The sequence below is a fragment of the Macrobrachium nipponense genome, chromosome 35 (genome assembly GCF_015104395.2).
Source record: "Macrobrachium nipponense isolate FS-2020 chromosome 35, ASM1510439v2, whole genome shotgun sequence".
Classification (NCBI taxonomy): domain Eukaryota; kingdom Metazoa; phylum Arthropoda; class Malacostraca; order Decapoda; family Palaemonidae; genus Macrobrachium; species Macrobrachium nipponense.
Window position 1 is genome coordinate 54624894 of NC_061096.1, and position 20359 is coordinate 54645252.

The 20359-nt window shown below is 39.1% G+C and overlaps 1 protein-coding gene across 1 annotated transcript in view; it reads left to right on the top strand.

Annotated features, from left to right (window-relative positions):
• Positions 1–660: 660 nt before the first annotated feature.
• The window catches only part of LOC135208352 (huntingtin-like), a gene marked incomplete at its 5' end in the record, with an annotated part of 207733 nt that continues 188034 nt past the window's right edge, over positions 661–20359 (top strand). The window contains 6 exon segments of the mRNA XM_064240455.1: positions 661–871; positions 2454–2649; positions 4457–4581; positions 5187–5667; positions 5856–5930; positions 13143–13260. Of these exon segments, the coding sequence (XP_064096525.1) occupies positions 684–871; positions 2454–2649; positions 4457–4581; positions 5187–5667; positions 5856–5930; positions 13143–13260 (1183 nt within the window).

The following is a 20359-nucleotide window of genomic DNA, read 5'->3' on the forward strand; positions in this document are numbered from 1 at the left end:
TTTTATTTAACTCTAAACTCAAATTAGTGGCTTGAAAATTATCTTTATTAGGGAGGAGATAAGAAGTTATTATCCAGGTTGTAATATTTGCTGTGTAAGTCCCAGCTTGAGTATGGCTGTCAAATATATTCTACTACCTGTAAATTGAAATTAAATTAAAAGATCTTCAATTAAGTAATATGGGCCTTAGAGTATGCTGCAGTGTATCTAGAACCTTGTACAAACTAGTGCTGTCCTGGGAGCTGTTTATATAAGATGAATGAGGTTATCATAGGTGCCCAGCATTGTACTTAGCATGAGGCATATGGAACTGTGCATTAATAAACCTTCCTATCAAAACAATTTGATATTTGAACATAAGTTCAGTTTATCATAAAGAAAGATCTCCACTTTTTTGAAAAAGTGGCAAATGCATTCAGTAAAGTAACCATCCCATATAGCATCCAGACTTAAAAGTTTATAAGTTGAAATTTTTTATCTAGAGGACTTACCTCTATGGTAAACAACTCAAAAAGATTAAAAATTAATATTTTTATAAGGTCTTTGAAGGTGTTACTTTCCTGCAAAATAAGATTTTCTGGGTTTTACTTAAAGAACATGTTAGTATTAAACTTCTTGATTAGATATATAAGTAACTATAGGAATATCTTGTCTTTTTAGATCTCCATTAAATTTCAAGAACAATGGCAACTCTTGAGAAGTTAGTAAAAGCTTTTGAGGCTGTCAAGTTATCCCAGGGGAATTCTGGTGGAGGATTATCAGCCACATTAGGTGGAGGCAATGTGACTAATGAACAACGACCTCCTGAACACACCAGCACCATGGCCTCTCTTGCATCATCAATTTCACAGCAAAGCCAGGGATTACTCAGGTAATATAGTTTTATGTGAGAATTCTTTTAATGCTGTACATAATGGTAAATTTTCAAAATTGAACTACATTGATTGAATTCTTGCGTTGTTTTGATTTTTATTGTAATGTTCTGATATTTGTATCTAGCAGAGTAAAACAAGTGAAGTATATCGATAAGTACTTGATAACTAGGTGAAGTAGTTTGTGTCTGTTGATGATATGACTGTTTGAATCTGGATTATGAATATGGCAGTTCTTTGAGATGAAAGCTGTCCAAGAGAAGATGAATGGTGTGGTTGAACAGTGTAGGTGTATTGGATGAAATCGGGAGTGTGGACACTTCTTATTGCCCATGATTATGGACCTTTATCAGTTATGTTCTGAGTGAAAGGGATTTGTTTACCATGTTAATTATGCTGGCATGGAGTATGCCAGCAGGTTTCCTTTGCTATAGAAGAAGTATGGGCAGAAGCAAAAGAAGACTCATAACAGCCATTGTTTTGTCAAAAATTCCTACAATTCCCAGTACACTCTTGTTCATTCTCTCTTGACTTCTCTGTTGGTGAGTGTCATATGTGCAGAGGAGTCTTAGCACATACTCTCTCCATTAATGGTAGGACAGTTGTGCTTGTTGTTAATGCAGTTGGTTGATTAGTACCTGATGGCCACGTGGCCAGCCCCTGGGGATCTTTCTGTTGGTGCCCTCCCAGATTGCTGGACGTTGGCTAAGGAATTTGATGCTGCAGTTCTGGATTTGGAGGCCACTGATGTTGACTGACTTGCAGTGGTTGTGGTCCCTGTTGGAGAAATCCCTGTAATTCTTTCTGTTGGTACTCATGAGCTTTGTCAGATAACTACCTTACCTATGCTCTCTGGCTAGTCAAAGATGAAATGGCTGAACATATGAGAGGAGCTTAATTATTGAAAGAATAATGAAGATTAAGATTATGTTGGAAAGGATGTAATGCATGTGTTTTCAGTTCATGTTTCACAATCAGAAAGACCAGGAAAGAGAAGTAAGAATATCTGGAAAGGCTGTCAGACACAGTAACAGAAGTGCTATATGCTTATGGGGTTTGATTAGGCAAGACCAAAATGGCCATATGGGAATGGATAGGGCTGGTTTTAAGGTTGTTAAGAATAGATACAGGTCAGGATTAAGAAATTGGGTGAAGCAGGACTGGAAATTTGCCAAAGGTTCAAGTGGCTGAATAAAGGGTTAAGAAGCCAGGAGAGAATGGTACCATTCAAGAGATATATTCATGCTCCTTTTCCAAGATCTATATTGAACTGGAGGTATCAAGATCATAATAGTTTAGAGAATGTCTAGTTAAATGAATGTAACTGTTAAAGCTCTCGAGAACCATCCCATGCCTCCTAAATAACTATTTACTTGGACACATTCAAAGATTTTAGGACAGATGAGACTTGCTGCCCCTTAGAGAGTGAGTCTCATCTAACTTGATAATTATGAGTGTATGGTGATTTTTACCAGTGGTTTGTCATTATCTTATCTACCTGATGTTAAGTTAGATACCTTGTTATATTTTAGTGAAGCTGTTATTCTAACATAATCATTGTTTTGTATTGATTTATTCCAGCAAAAAAGACCAAGTATTAAACAGCAAAGATAAAGCTGCCACGTGTACCATAATTGCTGATGCCTTGGTGGGTGCCAAAACTGCAGATATTCAGAAACTTTTATCAGTTGGGATTGAAACATTGCTGTTATTAACTGCTGATGCTGATCCAGATGTGAGAATGAATGCAAATGAAGCTCTTAATAGGGTTATCAGGGTAAGTTTTATTCTTTGCAGTCTCACATTATTTAAGATTAAGTTAACCTTCAAGTAATGACCAGCATTGTTTTTAAAATCATTATATGTAAAAGAATGTTAAAATTTTAGCTGTTTCTTTGGGTAATTTGTCAATTATCAAGGATTATGCAGAAATATGAATGTTTTCCATGGAAAGCACATCATGAACCAAGAATCAATGTGCATGGAGTCCCCCAGGGGGACCATTTATGGGTTAAGGATTTAGTATTAGAATTTATTGGTAATTAGTAGTTGATGTTGAGGAATCTTTTGGTATCATAGGTACTTCAAAAACTTAATACAGCTGACCCGCCTACTCGCAGTTCCAGATTTGCAGACTCACTGACTCACGGATTTCTCTCTAGAACATATATGCACATTATTTGTGGAAAATTCACCTAGTCATGGTACTATTCACAGAGAAATATTGACTAATTACTGTATTTTCATATTTTCATGACTAAATACGCTTTGTTTCTACATGATATACAAACCCTCGGTCCTTTACATAAGTAATTACTTTCGGCATAGCTGGAATTACGGCCATTAAATTCTTGAACAAGGTGGTTAGGCAGTAACTGCCGTGTGGCAGGGTTTAAACCCCCCAGTATGTGGGGACAACGTGAGGTTGACGCAAGTCTGTGACACACAAACGTTGCACATACGGTATATGTAAGTCGGTGTTACATGCTCTGCCACGCACTACTTTTTGCTGTTTTGCCACTTGTTGGGCCACTTCCGTTAAGTGTCACGTCATGCTTACGCAGTGTGTACATTTGCAGCACACTGTAATACGCTTGTTTTATGCACATTGGCCATGTCACGTATCCAGTTGGCCGTGGCTATTTCACCACGAGATGGTCACGTTTCACAAATTTCCCCCGTGCATGGCCATATGTGCTTTGATACATGAATGTGTGAGCATAGCATTAAGTCCCTTAGTTGCTTTTGGAACTATTTTGTTTGGACTGCAAACAGGATACTGTTTCCTCATCTTTTATTTAAAGATTCTGGTGCCGAGTTGTGAGAAATATGACATTTTATGAAATGATCTTTGGTATGGGAGCACCATCTCTGCTTCACTTTGAAGGAAATCTATCTGTAATGGTGCTGTACGTCCAAGCATTGTGGCATACCTTATAAGGTTCATTATTCATGGTGCAATTCCCTGACTGGAGCCAGAGATTGTCAGCAGTATTACTTTCATCAGGCATGAGTTTTGTGTTGGCTTTCTTTAAAAATAATTATGTATTCTGTTGGTTGGGATTACCAGACATTGCCAAGTGCTACACTATTCCAGCACCCTTGTCATTGTGGTAGTCAGCTATATGAATGTTTGGTAAGATTCATAGAAATAATACCAATGTTTCATATTAAAATTGGTTACATCCATACTTGAATACCATTCATAGTACCCACTGCCTCCCCACAATCTAGTGACTGGAAATTAACTTAGACATGGAAAATGTAGCTGCTCTCACCTTACCTACTGTAGGGTAGCTTGACAGGAAGAGTAGATAGGCTGATAAACCAAGTAAAACCCACCCATATTTTCATTAGTTTTTCTTAACTGTTGAGCAAGTTTGCTTCTGAAAACTTTATAGCTTTAAGAATGTTGGGTAAGTATAAAAATGACCAACCCATTTTAATATGAAGATTGGTATTTTCCTTTTTTTATATTTTATAGAGTGCTCCTTTCACATCTTTTTTTTCTAGTTTATGTTTTTGCAAATCTCTTAGCAGTAAAATGAACTTTTATCAATATGTTTCTTTTTTTTCCTATGTAGAGTCTCTCTGAAACTCAGCTGGGGAAGATTCAGGTGGAACTGTACAAGGAAATAAAAAAGAATGGATCTGTTAGAAGCTTGAGAGCAGCCCTTACAAGATTTGCATCCTTGTGTCATCATATTCGGTGAGTAATTTTTCCCTTGACTTTGTGATGCCCGATTATAAGACCTTCCAATTTTTTTTTTTTTTTATCAATTGTGTGCATGTTTAAAGTGACTTGAGGTTCTAGGAAGAGGATTAATGTGTACTGTCTTCAGTTAAAAATTGTGATTGTTGAATGCTGTTATAGTCTCTCTTGATCATCCTCTCATTCAGATAACTTGGCTAGGTGGACATTTTCATGTTTTTAGCAAGAAATTTGTGCATCATTGCAAGCTGTTCTATATAATTCCTCTTGATAATATATGAAGTTTTGTAGAAATAGATATATTGTATATATGTATAGAGTTGATGTATGTGTATCAAGAATTGAAAAAAGATTTTGAACCAGCTAGCTCTGTGATGCGCAAAAGTTCAACCTGGTTGTTGGCTTGTTGCGGTCACTATTATCTTGATTTTCCCCTGGAACCCATTCCCATTTGTTGAAAGTGCCTGGTAATAATAAGCATCATCCCATTTTTATTTTGTTTTGTGTTTTGTAGTATTCCAACTACTCACTGTTACATCCTTGTTTTTCTGACCTCGGAAAGGCTGTATTCAAACTGCTTATTGCCATGTTCTTGTTTTCAGACCTCAGAAAGGCCGGGCATATGTACAGAATCTTCTACCTTACATAACCAGAATGGCCAGAAGAACAGAGGAACCTCTACTAGAAACACTTGCAACTTCCCTTGAGAAGATTATGCCAACACTAGGCCACTTTACAAACGACAATGAAATTAAAAATCTCTTGAAGTCCTTTCTTCCTAACCTCAATCACACATCGTCAGCTGTTCGTCGCTCAGCTGTGTCATCCCTCATCATTCTTTGTTGCCATTCAAGGAAACCACCCATGTTTTTAGGCTGGTTGTTGAGTACTATCCTTCAGACACTAGTGCCTGTAGTGGAAGATCTGCCAAACAGTCAGGTGCTGGGATGTCTCCTGTGCCTGCGAGCTTTAGTGCCACACATTGTAGAGTTGTGTGCTCCCATTGTATCCTCAGATGGGAAACAACAGTCTACCAATATTTTATCTGTTGAATATACTGTAACGTACGATCAAATACTTCAGGTAAATTATCTTTATTTTGTCAACATTGAATAATGATTTGTCTCAGATTTTCGTGGAATATTTATTGTTAGTTATGATTTCATTGTTTTGCAGTACATTTGCGAGTTTTGAATTGCTCTTAACTTTCTATATGAGTGGTCTCTGGCATTATTTTTATATTTTTCTGACATTATTTTTATACTTTTCAGGTGTTTGAATTGTGTTTACATTATAGTGCCCATGCAGACCATAACATAGTTACTGCCAGTTTAGAAACCTTACAGGTAAGTGTGGTTTTGTGTATGGGTGTAAGCTTTGGCCTTAGAACCTTTATGAGCAGAATAACTTGAAACAGTATTGTGTCTACCCTTGTAATAATATTGAGTTTATAAAAGGATACTCACCATTATTTTACTAATAATTCCTCTTTTACTGGCTGTGGCAGGGGGACCAAGTCCCCAATAAGGAAGGTAATTTTATTAATGCCAAGAATCATTGAAGGGGTAAAAACAGAAAGTGTGTGCATCAGGTATTACAATGAGAATATTTGAAAGTAATTTTGAAATGAATCGAGAATAATTGCATATATTTGCTTACTGGTCACTAATAATCTTCAGTACATGAAAAATTTGTCTTGAAGTAAGTTGTGGTGAAAATATTAGTTTCCAGCACTGCTGGGTTTCATTGACCTGTGATGTGATGAAACTGAACAGTGTAAGGTCCTTTCTTCCATTTCGTTGCCAACCACTATGAACAGGTGACTGTACTTACATCCAGTATCTTGAGAAATAGCAGGTTTTAGTAAGTAGACAACTGCAATGCAATTCTTAATATAAAATGTGATATATATATATAGAACAGCTGTTTATCCATTGGGTAGTTTATGTCAGTATACTTGCTGCTATTCATGCCAGTGTTTTGCATGAAATAGAAATTGGTTGTTAACGATAAGAGATGGTATTGGCAGTCCCCAGTTATCGTCGGTGTTTGTTATTGGCAATCCGGTTTTATGGCGCCTTATTAGAGCTGAAATGAGCTGATTTCTGGTTGTCATTGTCGATACATACCTAACAGAGGCGCCATTAACCATTGGAATGGAACCCCCAGATTGGCGGGGACTGCCTGTAGTGAATTTTTTGATAACTCAAAAGTTTGGCAAGTCTTGTTGAACCTATGACGTTTTGCATTTATCTTACAAAATGTTTGATTCTGGGCCTGTTAATATGCCAAAACTAACCTGTATGTAATTGGCATTATCAGTTGTTATAAAAGACTGACACTGGTAATTTGTTTATGATAGTTCTTTTTACAGTAGTAGTGTAGTAGTAGTAGTACTAATAATAATAATAATAATAGGGAAAAACTCTCTATCACGAGAGTATATATAATGTTCTAAAGTATCCACAATAATACAAAGTTATACACGGACTTTTTACACTTTGTAGTATTGTGGACCCTTTAGAACAAAATACTACTACTACTACTACTACTACTACTACGACTACTACTACTTCTACTACTACTACTACTACTACTACTACTACTACTACTACTACTACTACTACTACTACTACTACTACTACTACTATATGAGACAGACTGAAGAACTAGCCAGCGTTGACACGTGGCAATGGCTACTGAGGGGAGAGCTCAAGAAGGAAAATGAAGGAAGGATAACAGCGGCACAAGATCAGGCCCTAAGAACCAGATATATTCAAAGAACAATAGACGGAAATAACATCTCTCCCATATGGAGGAAGTGCAATACGAAAAATGAAACCATAAACCACATAGCAAGCGAATGTCCGCCACTTGCACAGAACCAGTACTAAAAGAGACATGATTCAGTAGCAAAAGCCCTTCACTGGAGCCTGTGCAAGAAACACCAGCTACCTCGCAGTAATAAGTGGTACGAGCACCAACCTGAGGGAGTGATAGAAAACAATCAGGCAAAGATCCTCTGGGACTATGGTATCAGAACGGATAGGCTGATACGTGCAAATAGACCAGACGTGACGTTGATTGACAAAGTCAAGAAGAAAGAATCACTCATTGATGTCGCAATACTATGGGACACCAGAGTTGAAGAGAAAGAGAGGGAAAAAATGGATATGTATCAAGATCTGAAAATAGAAATAAGAAGAATATGGGATATGCCAGTGGAAATTGTACCTATAATCATAGGAGCACTAGGCACGATCCCAAGATCCCTGAAAAAGAATCTAGAAAAACTAGAGGCTTAAGTAGCTCCAGGACTCATGCAGAAGAGTGTGATCCTAGAAACGGCGCACATAGTAAGAAAAGTGATGGACTCCCAAGGAGGCAGGATGCAACCCGGAACCCCACACTATGAATACCACCCAGTCGAATTGGAGGACTGTGATAGAGCAACAAACAAAAAAAATAAAAAATAAATAAATAATAATAATAATAATAATAATAATAATATCACTGAGGTAAATGATATTATTATTATGGTAAAATTAGCTTACATTTGTCAGTGTTGGGAATAACATTAGCCCATTGGAGGCATCACCTTTGCATATGAGACTGGGGGGTGATTTTTAAAGTTTTTTTTTTTTAAAGTGTATCATGCCATCCAATGTGTCATCTAAGAAAATAAACTAGTTAGTCCTTGGTCTCTTAGCATCATTCTTCATGAATGCCAGAATCTCCCATTATCTCTGGTTTTCTAAGAAGCAAGGATGATTTGTTTTCCTAGGAAATTAGAAAGTGAGAACTGATAAAAAAAATTTAGAAGGTAACATTGTAAGTCAGGACAGGCTGAGCTGTTGCTCACAACCCATGATTTAAGGACGAATGACAGTCTTGCTTCTCTGGAACTGGAGGATGCTTACTTTCACAACCTCATACGTATATCCTTCTTAAGGAAGTTCATTTAGTTCATGTGGCACTGGTTATGGCCTTTTGTTACCTTAACCCTTAAACGCCGAGCCGCTATTTACCCAAGTGTCTCTCGTATGCTTTTAAATCACAGCACGCTTAGTTTTTAAGGTTAATAGTTCATTTTTGGCTCCTTTTTTTGTTATTGCCTGAAGTTTAATATGCAACCATCAGAAATGAAAAAAAATCATTATGATATACAGTGGGGCCTCGCTTAGTCACGGATCAGCAATCACGGATTCAGTTAATCACGGGTTTTCCTTGGACCACTTCTCAGTCTATATCACTGGTATGAATCCCTGGTAGGCTAAGCCTCATCCGGTTCCGATAACCAACAAATGCATGAACAGATTCACATTATGATATTAAATATTAACTGACAATAAAGGTAATAAAACCATTCTCACCTTATATATTATTGGCATATCTTCATAATATGTAGCCTATTCATGGAATAATCCCACATCATTGACATCAACTTGTAGTTGAGCGGCCAGCAGAAATGTAAACATTGAGTTACACTTAACAGTTAACAGCACCTTTGTCATTCTTAACCTTTTAGAAATGTTAATAGTATTATTGTAATTACAGTAGTAATAACATTTAGGAAAACATTAATTTTCAATTCGAACTTCTTTATTGTTTTGGTATAACGTAATCAAACACGGCAGTCATACAAACGATAATTGTCATAGATTATCGTATTGTTGTTTGCAATCGGCGACAAAGCTTAAACGTAATAAAACCATTTTACCTTATGTATTATTGTCATAATTATATTCACAATAAAACGCATATCTTATATATTATTGGCATATCTTCATAATAAAAAGCTTCTTCAAGGAATAATTCCTTGGGGAATGCATTTTTCAAAAGACAAAAATACACTTTATATGTTTACAGCATGCAACGATTACTTTAGTTTGATGTGATTACATTAATATTACAGTATGGTACTCTAAGCAGTACAGTAACTATTTTTTTAAATCATAAATGTATATTCATTCACGAAAAAAATACTTATGACCACCGTGACGTCACCAAACCTAGTCTCGTTCGTACACAATATGATAGTGGTTACACCGTTCTACAAACTACAGATGTATTTTTACGTAAGTATCCTCTAAATTCGGTCATAAATCACTTACTTTTTTGTGGAGCCCAAATACTACGTATATCCCGGAAAATTAACAAAATCGCGAATTTTTATCATAGAGCAAGATTCACTAATTACTGTGTTTTCTTTTCATAGCTAAATGATTTTTAGGATACACTCATTTACAAATGTTCAAATACTATGAATGTAAATAGCAAATTTCTCTCTCTCTCTCTCTCTCTTTTATCACTTGCAGAAAAAACTATAATACTGATCTATTATTATCGTAATAAAAGAACAAAAAGGTCTTTTATTCTTTCTGTGATTTACGAAACTGCTTCAATACAACTTTTATAGTTGACTCAATGATTATCACATTATAACAGTATACAATAGAATATACCAATAGAATATCTTATCACTATCCATGTTTCATTTCTTATCACCATAAAAATATTTCAAATACAAATTTCATTATGTATTTCTCGAACTAAACTAATAAAGGAACGCTCGTCCTAACTGGTCCTCTCAAGCTATTCTACATTACTCTCATCCCAAGCTTCTCTCTCTCCTCTCTCTCTCTCTCTCTCTCTCTCTTCTTTTCCTCTCTCTCTCTCTCTCTCTCTCTCTTTTCCTTTTATCACTTGCAGAAAAAACTATAATACTGATCTATTATTATCGTAAGAAAAGAAACAAAAAGGTCTTTTATTTCTTTCTGTGATTTACGAAACTGCTTCAATACAACTTTTATAGTTGACTCAATGATTATCACATTATAACAGTATACAAGATAATATCTTATCACTATCCATGTTTTCATTTCTTATCACCATAAAAAATATTTCAAATACAGATTTCATTATGTATTTCTCGAGCTAAGCTAGTATCAGTACGCTCGTCCTAAGCTGGTCTCTCAAGCTATTCAACAGTTACTCTCATCCCAAGCTGCTCTCTCTCTCTCTCTCTCTCTCTCTCTCTCTCTCTCTCTCTCTCTCTCTCTCTCTCTCTCTCTCTCAATAAAATATGAATTACTGAATCATAATACCATAAACTATTATGTACAAAGTTAATGATAATAATAATTCCATTAATAAATTCATTTCTTTTGGCAACTAAATTGTTTTCCAAAATAATTCTTTCGGTAATAAAGTGCCATCAGCTGATTCTAAACGTAAACAAAAGACAAAACTAGATTTTTATTGCTGTATTTTGCTGTTTATACATTTATATTATAGTTGGGGGCTTTAATCTTTACAGTAAATCATGTTTTTTTATCATAAATATGTTCATTCACAAAATAGATATACTATGTACTTTTAGTTTGGTGCAGCAGCCAAATCATGAAAATGGAAAGGAATTGTTAGGTAATATACTTTTGTTTGCTGATCTGATGAAGGGGAAATTGAAGATAGGAAAGAATAACTTTGAAACTGTCTTGAATTTAGTTTAAGGTGATAGTTGAAGACATATTTGGTGCTTGAACTAAAGTAGGCCGTTATAAACATTGAAATAGTGGTCTTGGGTGGGTTAATTATTAAAGTAGGCAGTTTAAAGCAATTTTTAGGGGGGGGTATCAGGATAACACGGGTATTTACTTATCACGGGGGGTTCTGGGCCCTATCCCCTGTGATTATTGAGGCCCTACTGTATAAATATTGGAATATATGACAGTGCGAAAAATAATTGTCATATATAATTGTATACAAATCGGCTGTAAACAAAACGGTTAAAGCTAATGAGTTTTTTTTTGTATTGTACACTAAATTGCGATGATTTTGGTATATAACAAATTGTAAAATGATCAAAGCAACACAGAGAAAATATTATCACAAAATGATGCATGAATTCGTAACGCGCAGACGTACAAAAAAAGTTATTTTAAAAAATTCACCATAAATCGAAATATTGTGCTAGACACTTCCCGTTTGTTGCAAAATGAAGGTAATTGATTGAATATTACTAGACTGTAAGTGTTTTAGCTTACAATTGCAGTTTTCTACCATTTCGGTCGAATCAAAGTTGACCGAAGGTCTAATTTTTTCTATTTCGTGTTTTATATGAAAACATTTCAAAACTGATAAAGCTACAACCATGAGTTATTATTTTTGTTGTATTCTACATGAAATTGCGCACATTTTCATATATAAAACTTTATGTAATGGCTAATATAAAACGGTGTAAACATTACGACAAACTGACGAAAGAATTTCCGAGATTTTCGGCAGTTACTGAGCGCGGACGTAAGGAAAATGTTTTTAAAAAATTCACTATAAATCAAAATATTGTGCTAGAGTTTTCTAATTTGTTGCAAAATGAAGGTAAATGATTGAATATTACTAGAATGTAAGAGTTTTAGCTTACAATTGCGTTTTTCGACCATTTTGGTCGAGTCAAATTTGACCGAAGGTTGAAATTGTGGCACTTATCGTGATTTATGTGAAAATATTTCAAAACTGATAAAAGCTACAACCATGAGTTATTTATTGTTGTATTCTACATGAAATTGGGCACATTTTCATATATAAAGCTTTATGTAATGGCTAATATAAAACGGTGCAAAAATTACGACAAAGTGACAAAGGAATTTCTGAGATGTGTCACTTATGCTTTTTAGTGCAAGAAGAAAGAAATTCGCGCATGCGCGCCTGGGTAACACTTGTAAACAAAACAACAGCTTGATCCATGAACTCCCAGCAATCCTTCAAGGCGCGTGTTTTAAAATTTTTTGCAAACTAGGCCTATAACTATTTTTCCACGAATATTTAAAAAAACTTTTTGTCATCGATGTATCGTACGTCAATTAAGCACCCAACAGACAATTTTAGTCGACGTATAATACATCCAGTTGGCGTTTAACGGTTAACCAGTGTCTGATATGATTAGGGATATGGTAAGAGAGTGGAGACTGAGATGGTGTGCCTGTGGTAAGGATGTGTGAAAGAGAGAGAGTGAGGAGGGCTAAGGTGGAACCTGTTAGGCGAAAAAGGTCAAGAGGGGAAGGCAAAGGATTAGATGACATGATATTGAGACTCAGAGGTCTGGAAAAACTAACCCCTATTAATAATAATAATAAGATGACATGATAAAGTGCAAGAAGATTTGGAGAAGAAGGGTTAAGTGGAGGAAGATGCTGAGGATAGACATATATTTAGAGATGACACAAAAGGGCAACCAACCTCTTATCTTTGGGGAAGCAGTGGGGCAGAATCGACTTCTTACAATTGACCTGTTAGTTATGGAAAGATGTGTCATGGCTATTTTTCTCTACCTGAATTTTTGACCTAAAAAGATGTTATTGCTATATGGCCATTTTACACTGTGAATTGTTCACTGTTTGAAGCCAACATGTTATGAAATCATGGGGCCTGGTTAAGAGTCTGGTTAGATTCTTAAATTTTTACTTAAATATAATGCTATGATTTTAATAAGGAAAATGAATGTTATCTGAAAAATTTTGCTTCATGATGCACTAGTAATAGAGTAAATTTATTGTCAGACCCTGTTGCAAAGTCCTCCATTACCGCTCCTTGTGACCCTGACTTCAATGGAAGGCATCACAAGATCTCGTATATATGCTGATCCGAGAACAAGTAATTTGTCCTCCAGGGCTCCTAGTAAGTATGTCTGATATTCAATTATTTTGGTTGTTGTAGGTTTGTTTGCTTCACTTGTAATTGATGTGCACCAACCTTGGATATTAACGAAGTTTAAGGATTAATTTTTTATGGTTAAAATAATGTTGCCAGTGGAGCATAACAATATTTTTTGCAGCGATGTCCTTTTAAGTTATTTGTAGGATAGACTAAAGATATTGTTCATTTTATATTGATTGAGGAAGTTAGGAAGTTGTTAAAATACAACAATATGGGGATTACATTTTATATTTGAGACTGTTATTGTAGGTAGGTACATTTACTAAACATATATGCTTTGGTGCTTTATAATGTAGTATCCTTTGGTGTTGTGGTAATTTCACTTGCAGTCTTGTAACCCAAACCCAATTGTCTTATAATAATAATAATAATAATAATATGCTTTATGGTTAATTGTATCTTCACGAAGGGATTTGTTCAATATTTGTAAATAAGGAAACTTTTCATTACCTTTTATCGTATGATAATAGGATGAATAATAAATATTCATCCTATTATCATACGATAAAAGATAATGAAAAGTTTCCTTATTTACAAATAAAAACTTAAAAATATCTGCATGTTTGCAGATTAGTGGAATCCAAACTGCAAATTCCAAAATATGGTTACCAGTATGATTTGTAACCATGAGATGAACAGCATCTCATGGTTACAGTGAGATCTCTTGCGATCAGCCATGTAGAGGTGCTCAATTTGAAAGTAAATTCCTGGAACCTATCTCCAACAAACCTCCCCCCCCCAGCTTTAAGTGCCCTTTTTGCTTGCCATAAAGAATAGGGGCTCCCTAAGGTCACCGGCTTTGGGGCCCACACACCCTAAATCCTCCCCTGGCGTAGCCTCTAGTTTTTATAGTAGATTTTTCTGCAGTCCTTCTTGGGTTAAGATTGCTAGTATAATACCACTGTGATATGAATTCCTAAATTTTAAAAATTTTCATTTATTCTGGAAGGGCTATAAAAGCTTAAAAAATTGGTGCCCATAAAATTCCTGGTCAAATCTTCTGCTAAAATGTTTAAGATGACTTGTAAATTATATTAATAATATAACCTCAAAGATCAAAGATTAATACCGTAATAGGTTAGTAATTTTAGGTATATATTTGAAGTAGGATGTTATTTAAGGTATACATTTGGTATCTGAACTTTCAAGCTAGGCAATTATAAGCATTTTTAGTGGTGGTTTTAACTATTCACAGGGGTGTCTGGTACACATCCCCCTTTAATATGGGGGAACACTGTATATGGATTTTTAATATTTGCTGACCTGTGAAAAGTTGCATAAACTAACATTAGTTTAGTTTTATTTTTCTCAATGTACTATGTCTTAATTTGTAAGTACTAATTATTTTCATAAAATTTTTACACCATGATTTTATAGATTCACTGTTACCATTATTTGAATACAATTCCTCCTCAATATACCAGATATTTCATGGGTCTGGCATTTCAAGATATATCACAGCTAACAGTAATTTCTTGTTTCATACAATCAACTTACCTGTCAGATATATACATAGCTAAGACTCCGTCGTCCTCGACAGAAATTCAAATTTCGCGCCACTCGCTACAGGTAGGTCAGGTGATCTACCGGCCTGCCCTGGGTGGCAGGACTAGGAACCATTCCCGTTTTCTACTCATATATTTTCTGTCGCCGGTGGTATCAACATCGTTGCTGCCTCCTCTTGACTGGAATTCGCTTTTCTAAGCAATTGATCATCTTTTTGTGGACTTTTGGTGACGTACCTGGATCGTTGTTTTGGCATTCGCTACTGTGGACTGGATTTGGACTTGCTTTTTGAATTTTTCTTCAGAATGTCTGATTCAAGTGTTTGCGTGAGAATGTGTGTGAATGTAGGCTGCAAGGTGAGGATACCGAAAGCTTCGGTTGATCCTCACACTGTATGTCGCAAATGTAGGGGTTTTGATTGTTCCATTTCTAACACCTGTCATGAGTGTGAAAGGTTGAATGTTGAGGAATGGAAGACTCTAACTTCCTTACTTGAAGAAGTTAGAAAGGATAGAGTCAGAAGGGCTGCATCTAAGATGGCGGGTAGTTGTACAAGGCCTATTGAGCCTTTGGATAATTCTAACTCTTCTCTTAATTATGATTCTGTATCAGGACCCTCACTAGCCGTACATTCAGATTCAGCTTCGGAAATTGCTGAACTGAAGGCTACGCTTCACAGGATGAAATCCGAAATGGCTGCCATAAAAGGTAAGGATGGTGAAAGTGACTTTAGTGAAGTGAGTGTCCCCAGTGTTGTGGAGGGGGCGTCTGACCGTCTCTGCGACGCTCCCAGGCCTAGACCTCTTCCAAGCTCCCAAGCCCAGAGGAGAAGGAAAGTCGAAAGCCGTACGGAGGTTGTGGAGAACTCCCCCCGGTCAGGCGTCCCTTCAGCAGGTGCTGTGTATAGACAGCCTGCTCAGGACCGCTATCGAAAAAGCGTCCTCAGAGAGTGCTTCTCTTCGTCCGCTTCTCCCCTCCTCCTAAACGAGGGTGGAAGGATTCAGACTTGTCCAGGCCCCTGAAAAGGCACTGGAGAGATCCTGGTTTGGATTCAAGCCCAGAACGCTTTTCGGAAGAAGAACCTCCTTCTATCAAGAAGGCGAAGAGGGTTTCGCCGTCCCATGATAGGGCCAACACTCCTTCGAGGTCTTCCTCTCCCGTTCAAGAAGACGCAGGAGAAGCGTCCAAAAGGATCATTTTGGCGGTACAGGAACAGCTTTCCGCCCTAGTAGGAGTCCTTTCGAAGGATCCTCCTCGTAAGAAAGACGTCAGACTGCCGGTCAAGAAGACTCGTCTTCCTTCTCCCACCAGGAGTGAGGCTCCTGTGAGACGTGAGTCTTTTGAGGTCTCAGATAGAGACTCGTGGGAAGATCTGGATCCGCCAGACAAGCGCGTAGCAACAGCCAAGCGCGAGGCGTCCTACAGACGAGAAGCGTCCTCTAAGAGAGAGTCAGACAAGCGAGAAACGCTTTACAGACGAGAGGATTCTCCCAGATGGGATACGTCTGCCAGATCAGTAGCTTCAGCCGAGCGCGGAGTAACAAACAGGCGGGAGTATTCATCCAAGCGTGAGGCTCAAGAAGAACATCGGTCACGCAAGGAGGGGACTTCAGGAAGACGCGAGTCTTCAACAAGGCACGAGGTGTCAGTCAGGCGCGAGACTTTTCAGAGGCGCGAGGCACCAGTCAGGCGCGAGGCGCCAGCCAAGCGCGAAGAGTCAGTCGGGCGCGAGACGCCAGCCAAGCGCGAGGATCTTGCCAGGCGCGAGGCGCCAGCCAAGCGCGAGGAGTCAGCCAGGCGCGAGACGCCAGCCAAGCGCGAGGCGCCAGCCAGGCGCGAGGCGCCAGCCAAGTACGAAGAGCCAGTCAAGCATAGGAGCTCTTTACACTCTCTTAGCCCCTCTCCTATTAGGAGTTTGTCCCCAGTAGAGAGAATTGTTGGACAAGAAGACCCGGAACGAGAAGTGGTCTCTCCTACTGATCCGATTATGGAAGAGGAATCAGAGGACGAGTCTCACAGTAAGGAAGGACTGTCGAACTACAAAGTCTTGACAGCTCTCCTTCTCCAGGAATACGGAGACGCATTGATACCTGCCGCTCCTCCTTCGCCTCGTTCTCTGTTTTCATGCTCGAAGACTCCGAAATCGTCGGCTTTCGTGAAGATGAGACCGACGATTTCTATGAAGAGAGCGCTGCAATCGCTGGATAACTGGATGCTTACTAAAAAGGAGCTAGTAAGGACAGTTTTTTGCATGCCTCCCCCTAGACTGACCGGCAAGAGAGGGATTTGGTACCAGACTGGGGAGAATATGGGTCTCACTCTCCCTGCTTCAGCTGAAGCTGATTTTTCCAGTCTGGTAGACGCATCCAGGAGACATAGCCTTCACACAGCTAAGATTACTTGGGGCCTTTCTGAGTTGGATCATCTCCTCAAGGGACTTTTTCACATTCTAGAAGTCTTTAACTTCCTAGATTGGTCCCTTGGGGTGATGTCCAAGAAGGCTCATGCCCCTGAAGGGCTGGAACCGGAGGTACTCCTAGCAATTCTGTCATGTATTGACAAGGAGCGGTGCAAGACGGCTCAGGGAAGTTTCTTCCCTTGTTTGGAGCAGGTCTCTTGAAGAAGAAGAGATCTGTGTTTAGCGCTTTCTTGACGAAAGCAGTATCACACTCACAAAGAGCAGCTTTGTTATTCGCCCCTAGGTCTGATTTTCTGTTCCCGTCACAGTTGGTGAAGGATATTTCACGATCGCTGACGGAAAAAGCGACTCAAGATCTTCTCCTGCAATCGTCCAGGAAGAAGAGACCAGTAATGATGGGAGAAAAGAAAGGGACGTCTACTCCTGTTCGGCCCTTTCGAGGCGGCCCTCCTCCAAATAGAAGTTTACCGCTAAAAGGAAAACGACCGAGAAGAGAGGTCGAGCCTCGTTCCGCCCCTTTAAAAGGGGAAAGTGAAGTGGCGCTCCTCCAAACACCAGTAGGTGCCAGGCTCCGGGGATTTGCGGAAGCCTGGACTCGCATCGACGCAGATCCTTGGTCGATGTCGGTTCTTCAGAAGGGATATCTCATTCCTTTCCTGGACAATCCTCCCCTGACGTCAACTCCAAGGGAATTGTCCGCCAATTACAAGGACCCTGTGTTGAAAGATACTCTTCAACAAATGGTGGATCAGATGTGGGACAAGAGAGCTATAGAACTTGTGCTGGATCAAAGCTCCCCGGGGTTTTACAATCGTCTTTTCTTGGTTGCGAAAGCCTCGGGGGGATGGAGACCAGTTCTGGACGTCAGCGCTCTGAACAAGTTTGTTCAAAAAACAGAAGTTCTCCATGGAAACCTCTGCTTCAGTCCTGGCGGCTCTTCGCCAAGGGGATTGGATGGTGTCTCTGGATCTCCAGGACGCATATTTTCACGTCCCGATCCATCCTTCGTCGAAGAAGTACCTCCGTTTCATGACGGGGGGAAGGATCTTCCAATTCAGAGCCTTGTGCTTCGGCCTGTCGACTGCACCTCAGGTTTTCACGAACCTTTTGAAAAATGTGGCGAGATGGCTTCATCTGAAGGGAATCAGTATATCTCTTTATCTAGACGACTGGCTTATCAGAGCAAAGTCAGAGGAACAGTGTTTGGAGGACCTGAATGTGACACTAAACCTGATAAAGACTTTAGGATTACTCGTGAACCTCGAGAAGTCCCAACTGATCCCCAGCCAGAACTTGGTCTATCTGGGGATTCGGATGGATTCTCGGGGTTTTCGAGTATTTCCTTCTCAAGAGAGACTAGCGAGAGGTTTAGAAAAAGTCTCTCTCTTCCTAAGGAAGGAAACGGACTTCGGCGAGGGAATGGTTGAGCCTGTTAGGGACCCTTTCCTCGCTCGAACAGTTCTTTCACCTAGGAAGACTTCATCTCCGTCCTCTTCAGTTCTTCCTCAGAAGTTCTTGGAACATGAAGACAGGACTACTCTCGGACTTTTTTTCCCATTCCAGATCTGATAAAACGTCATCTAGAATGGTGGTTACTCCCACTGAGGGAAAACAAAGGTACTTCCCTGGAAATACAGAGCCCAAACCTTGTATTGTTTTCCGACGCGTCGGAAAAAGGTTGGGGAGCAACGTTGGGAAAGAGAGAAGTGTCAGGAACTTGGAATGCTCTTCAAGTGTCCTGGCACATAAACTGCAAAGAACTGCTAGCTGTACACCTAGCTCTAAAGAGCTTCGAACCGTTAGTTTGCAACAAAATAGTTCAAGTAAATGCGGACAATACAACCGCTCTGGCATACATTCGGAAGCAAGGAGGTACTCACTCGTATGCCCTTTACGAACTCACGAGAGAACTTCTGTTGTGGACATCCCAGAGGAACATCTCTCTCTTGACGAGGTTCGTTCAGGGAGTAAAGAACGTACGAGCGGGACAGGCTGAGCAGGAGGAACCAGGTCCTTCATACCGATTGGACCCTCCACTCAGAAGTTTGCCTCAAGCTCTGGTCCCTTTGGGGAACTCCTCATGTCGACCTCTTTGTCCACGTTCCTCTCGAGGAGACTGGAAGTCTTCTGTTCAGTAGTAGAAGATCCCAGAGCTCTAGCAGTAGAACGTCTTCCTACTAGATTGGTCTCAGTAGGACGTGTACGCATTTCCCCCATTCAAGATTCTGGGGCAAGTACTCAGGAAGTTTGTGACTTCAAAGGGGACAAGAATGACCCTGATAGCCCCCTTTTGGCCAGCTCAAGATGGTTTCCAGAGGTACTGGAGTGGATAGTAGACTTCCCCAGATCCCTTCCACAAAGGAGGGATCTTCTCAGACAACCACACTTCGAGAGGTTTCATCAAAACCTCCCCGCTCTCGCTCTGACTGCCTTTCGACTATCGAAAGACTTGTCAGAGCGAGAGGCTTTTCTAGTAAAGCAGCAAGCTCGATCGCTAGAGCCCGGAGAACTTCCACTATCCGGGTTTATCAATCCAAGTGGGAAGTTTTTAGAAGGTGGTGTAAGTCAAAGAAGTTGTCCTCCTCCAGTACCTCTGTAGCAGAAATAGCTGACTTTCTGTTATTTCTGAGGGAAGAGTCGCACCTCTCCGTAGCCACAATAAAGGGCTATAGGAGTATGCTATCGGCCGTCTTTAGGAATAGAGGCCTAGATTTGGGAAACAATAAGGATCTGCATGATCTGATTAGGTCATTTGAGACCAAGAAGTCTAGAATGACTTCTCCCCCTAACTGGAATCTAGACGTAGTACTGAAGTTCTTGACTTCAGAGAGATTTGAACCCCTACATTTGGCCTCGTTTCGTGATATAACAAGAAAATGTTTATTCCTTTTGTCACTGGCGACGGCTAAAAGGGTTAGCGAACTGCACGCCCTTAGTGACAAAGTCGGGTTCAAGGTAGATTCAGCCATCTGTTCCTTCAAGGAATTATTCTTAGCGAAGAATGAAAATCCTTCGAACCCCTCCTGCCGAGAAACTTCGAAATAAAAGGATTATCGGGTCTCGTCGGCAGGGAACCGGAGAGGTCTCTTTGCCCGGTAAGGGCTTTAAAGTTTTACTTAAAGAAGAAGGAACAGT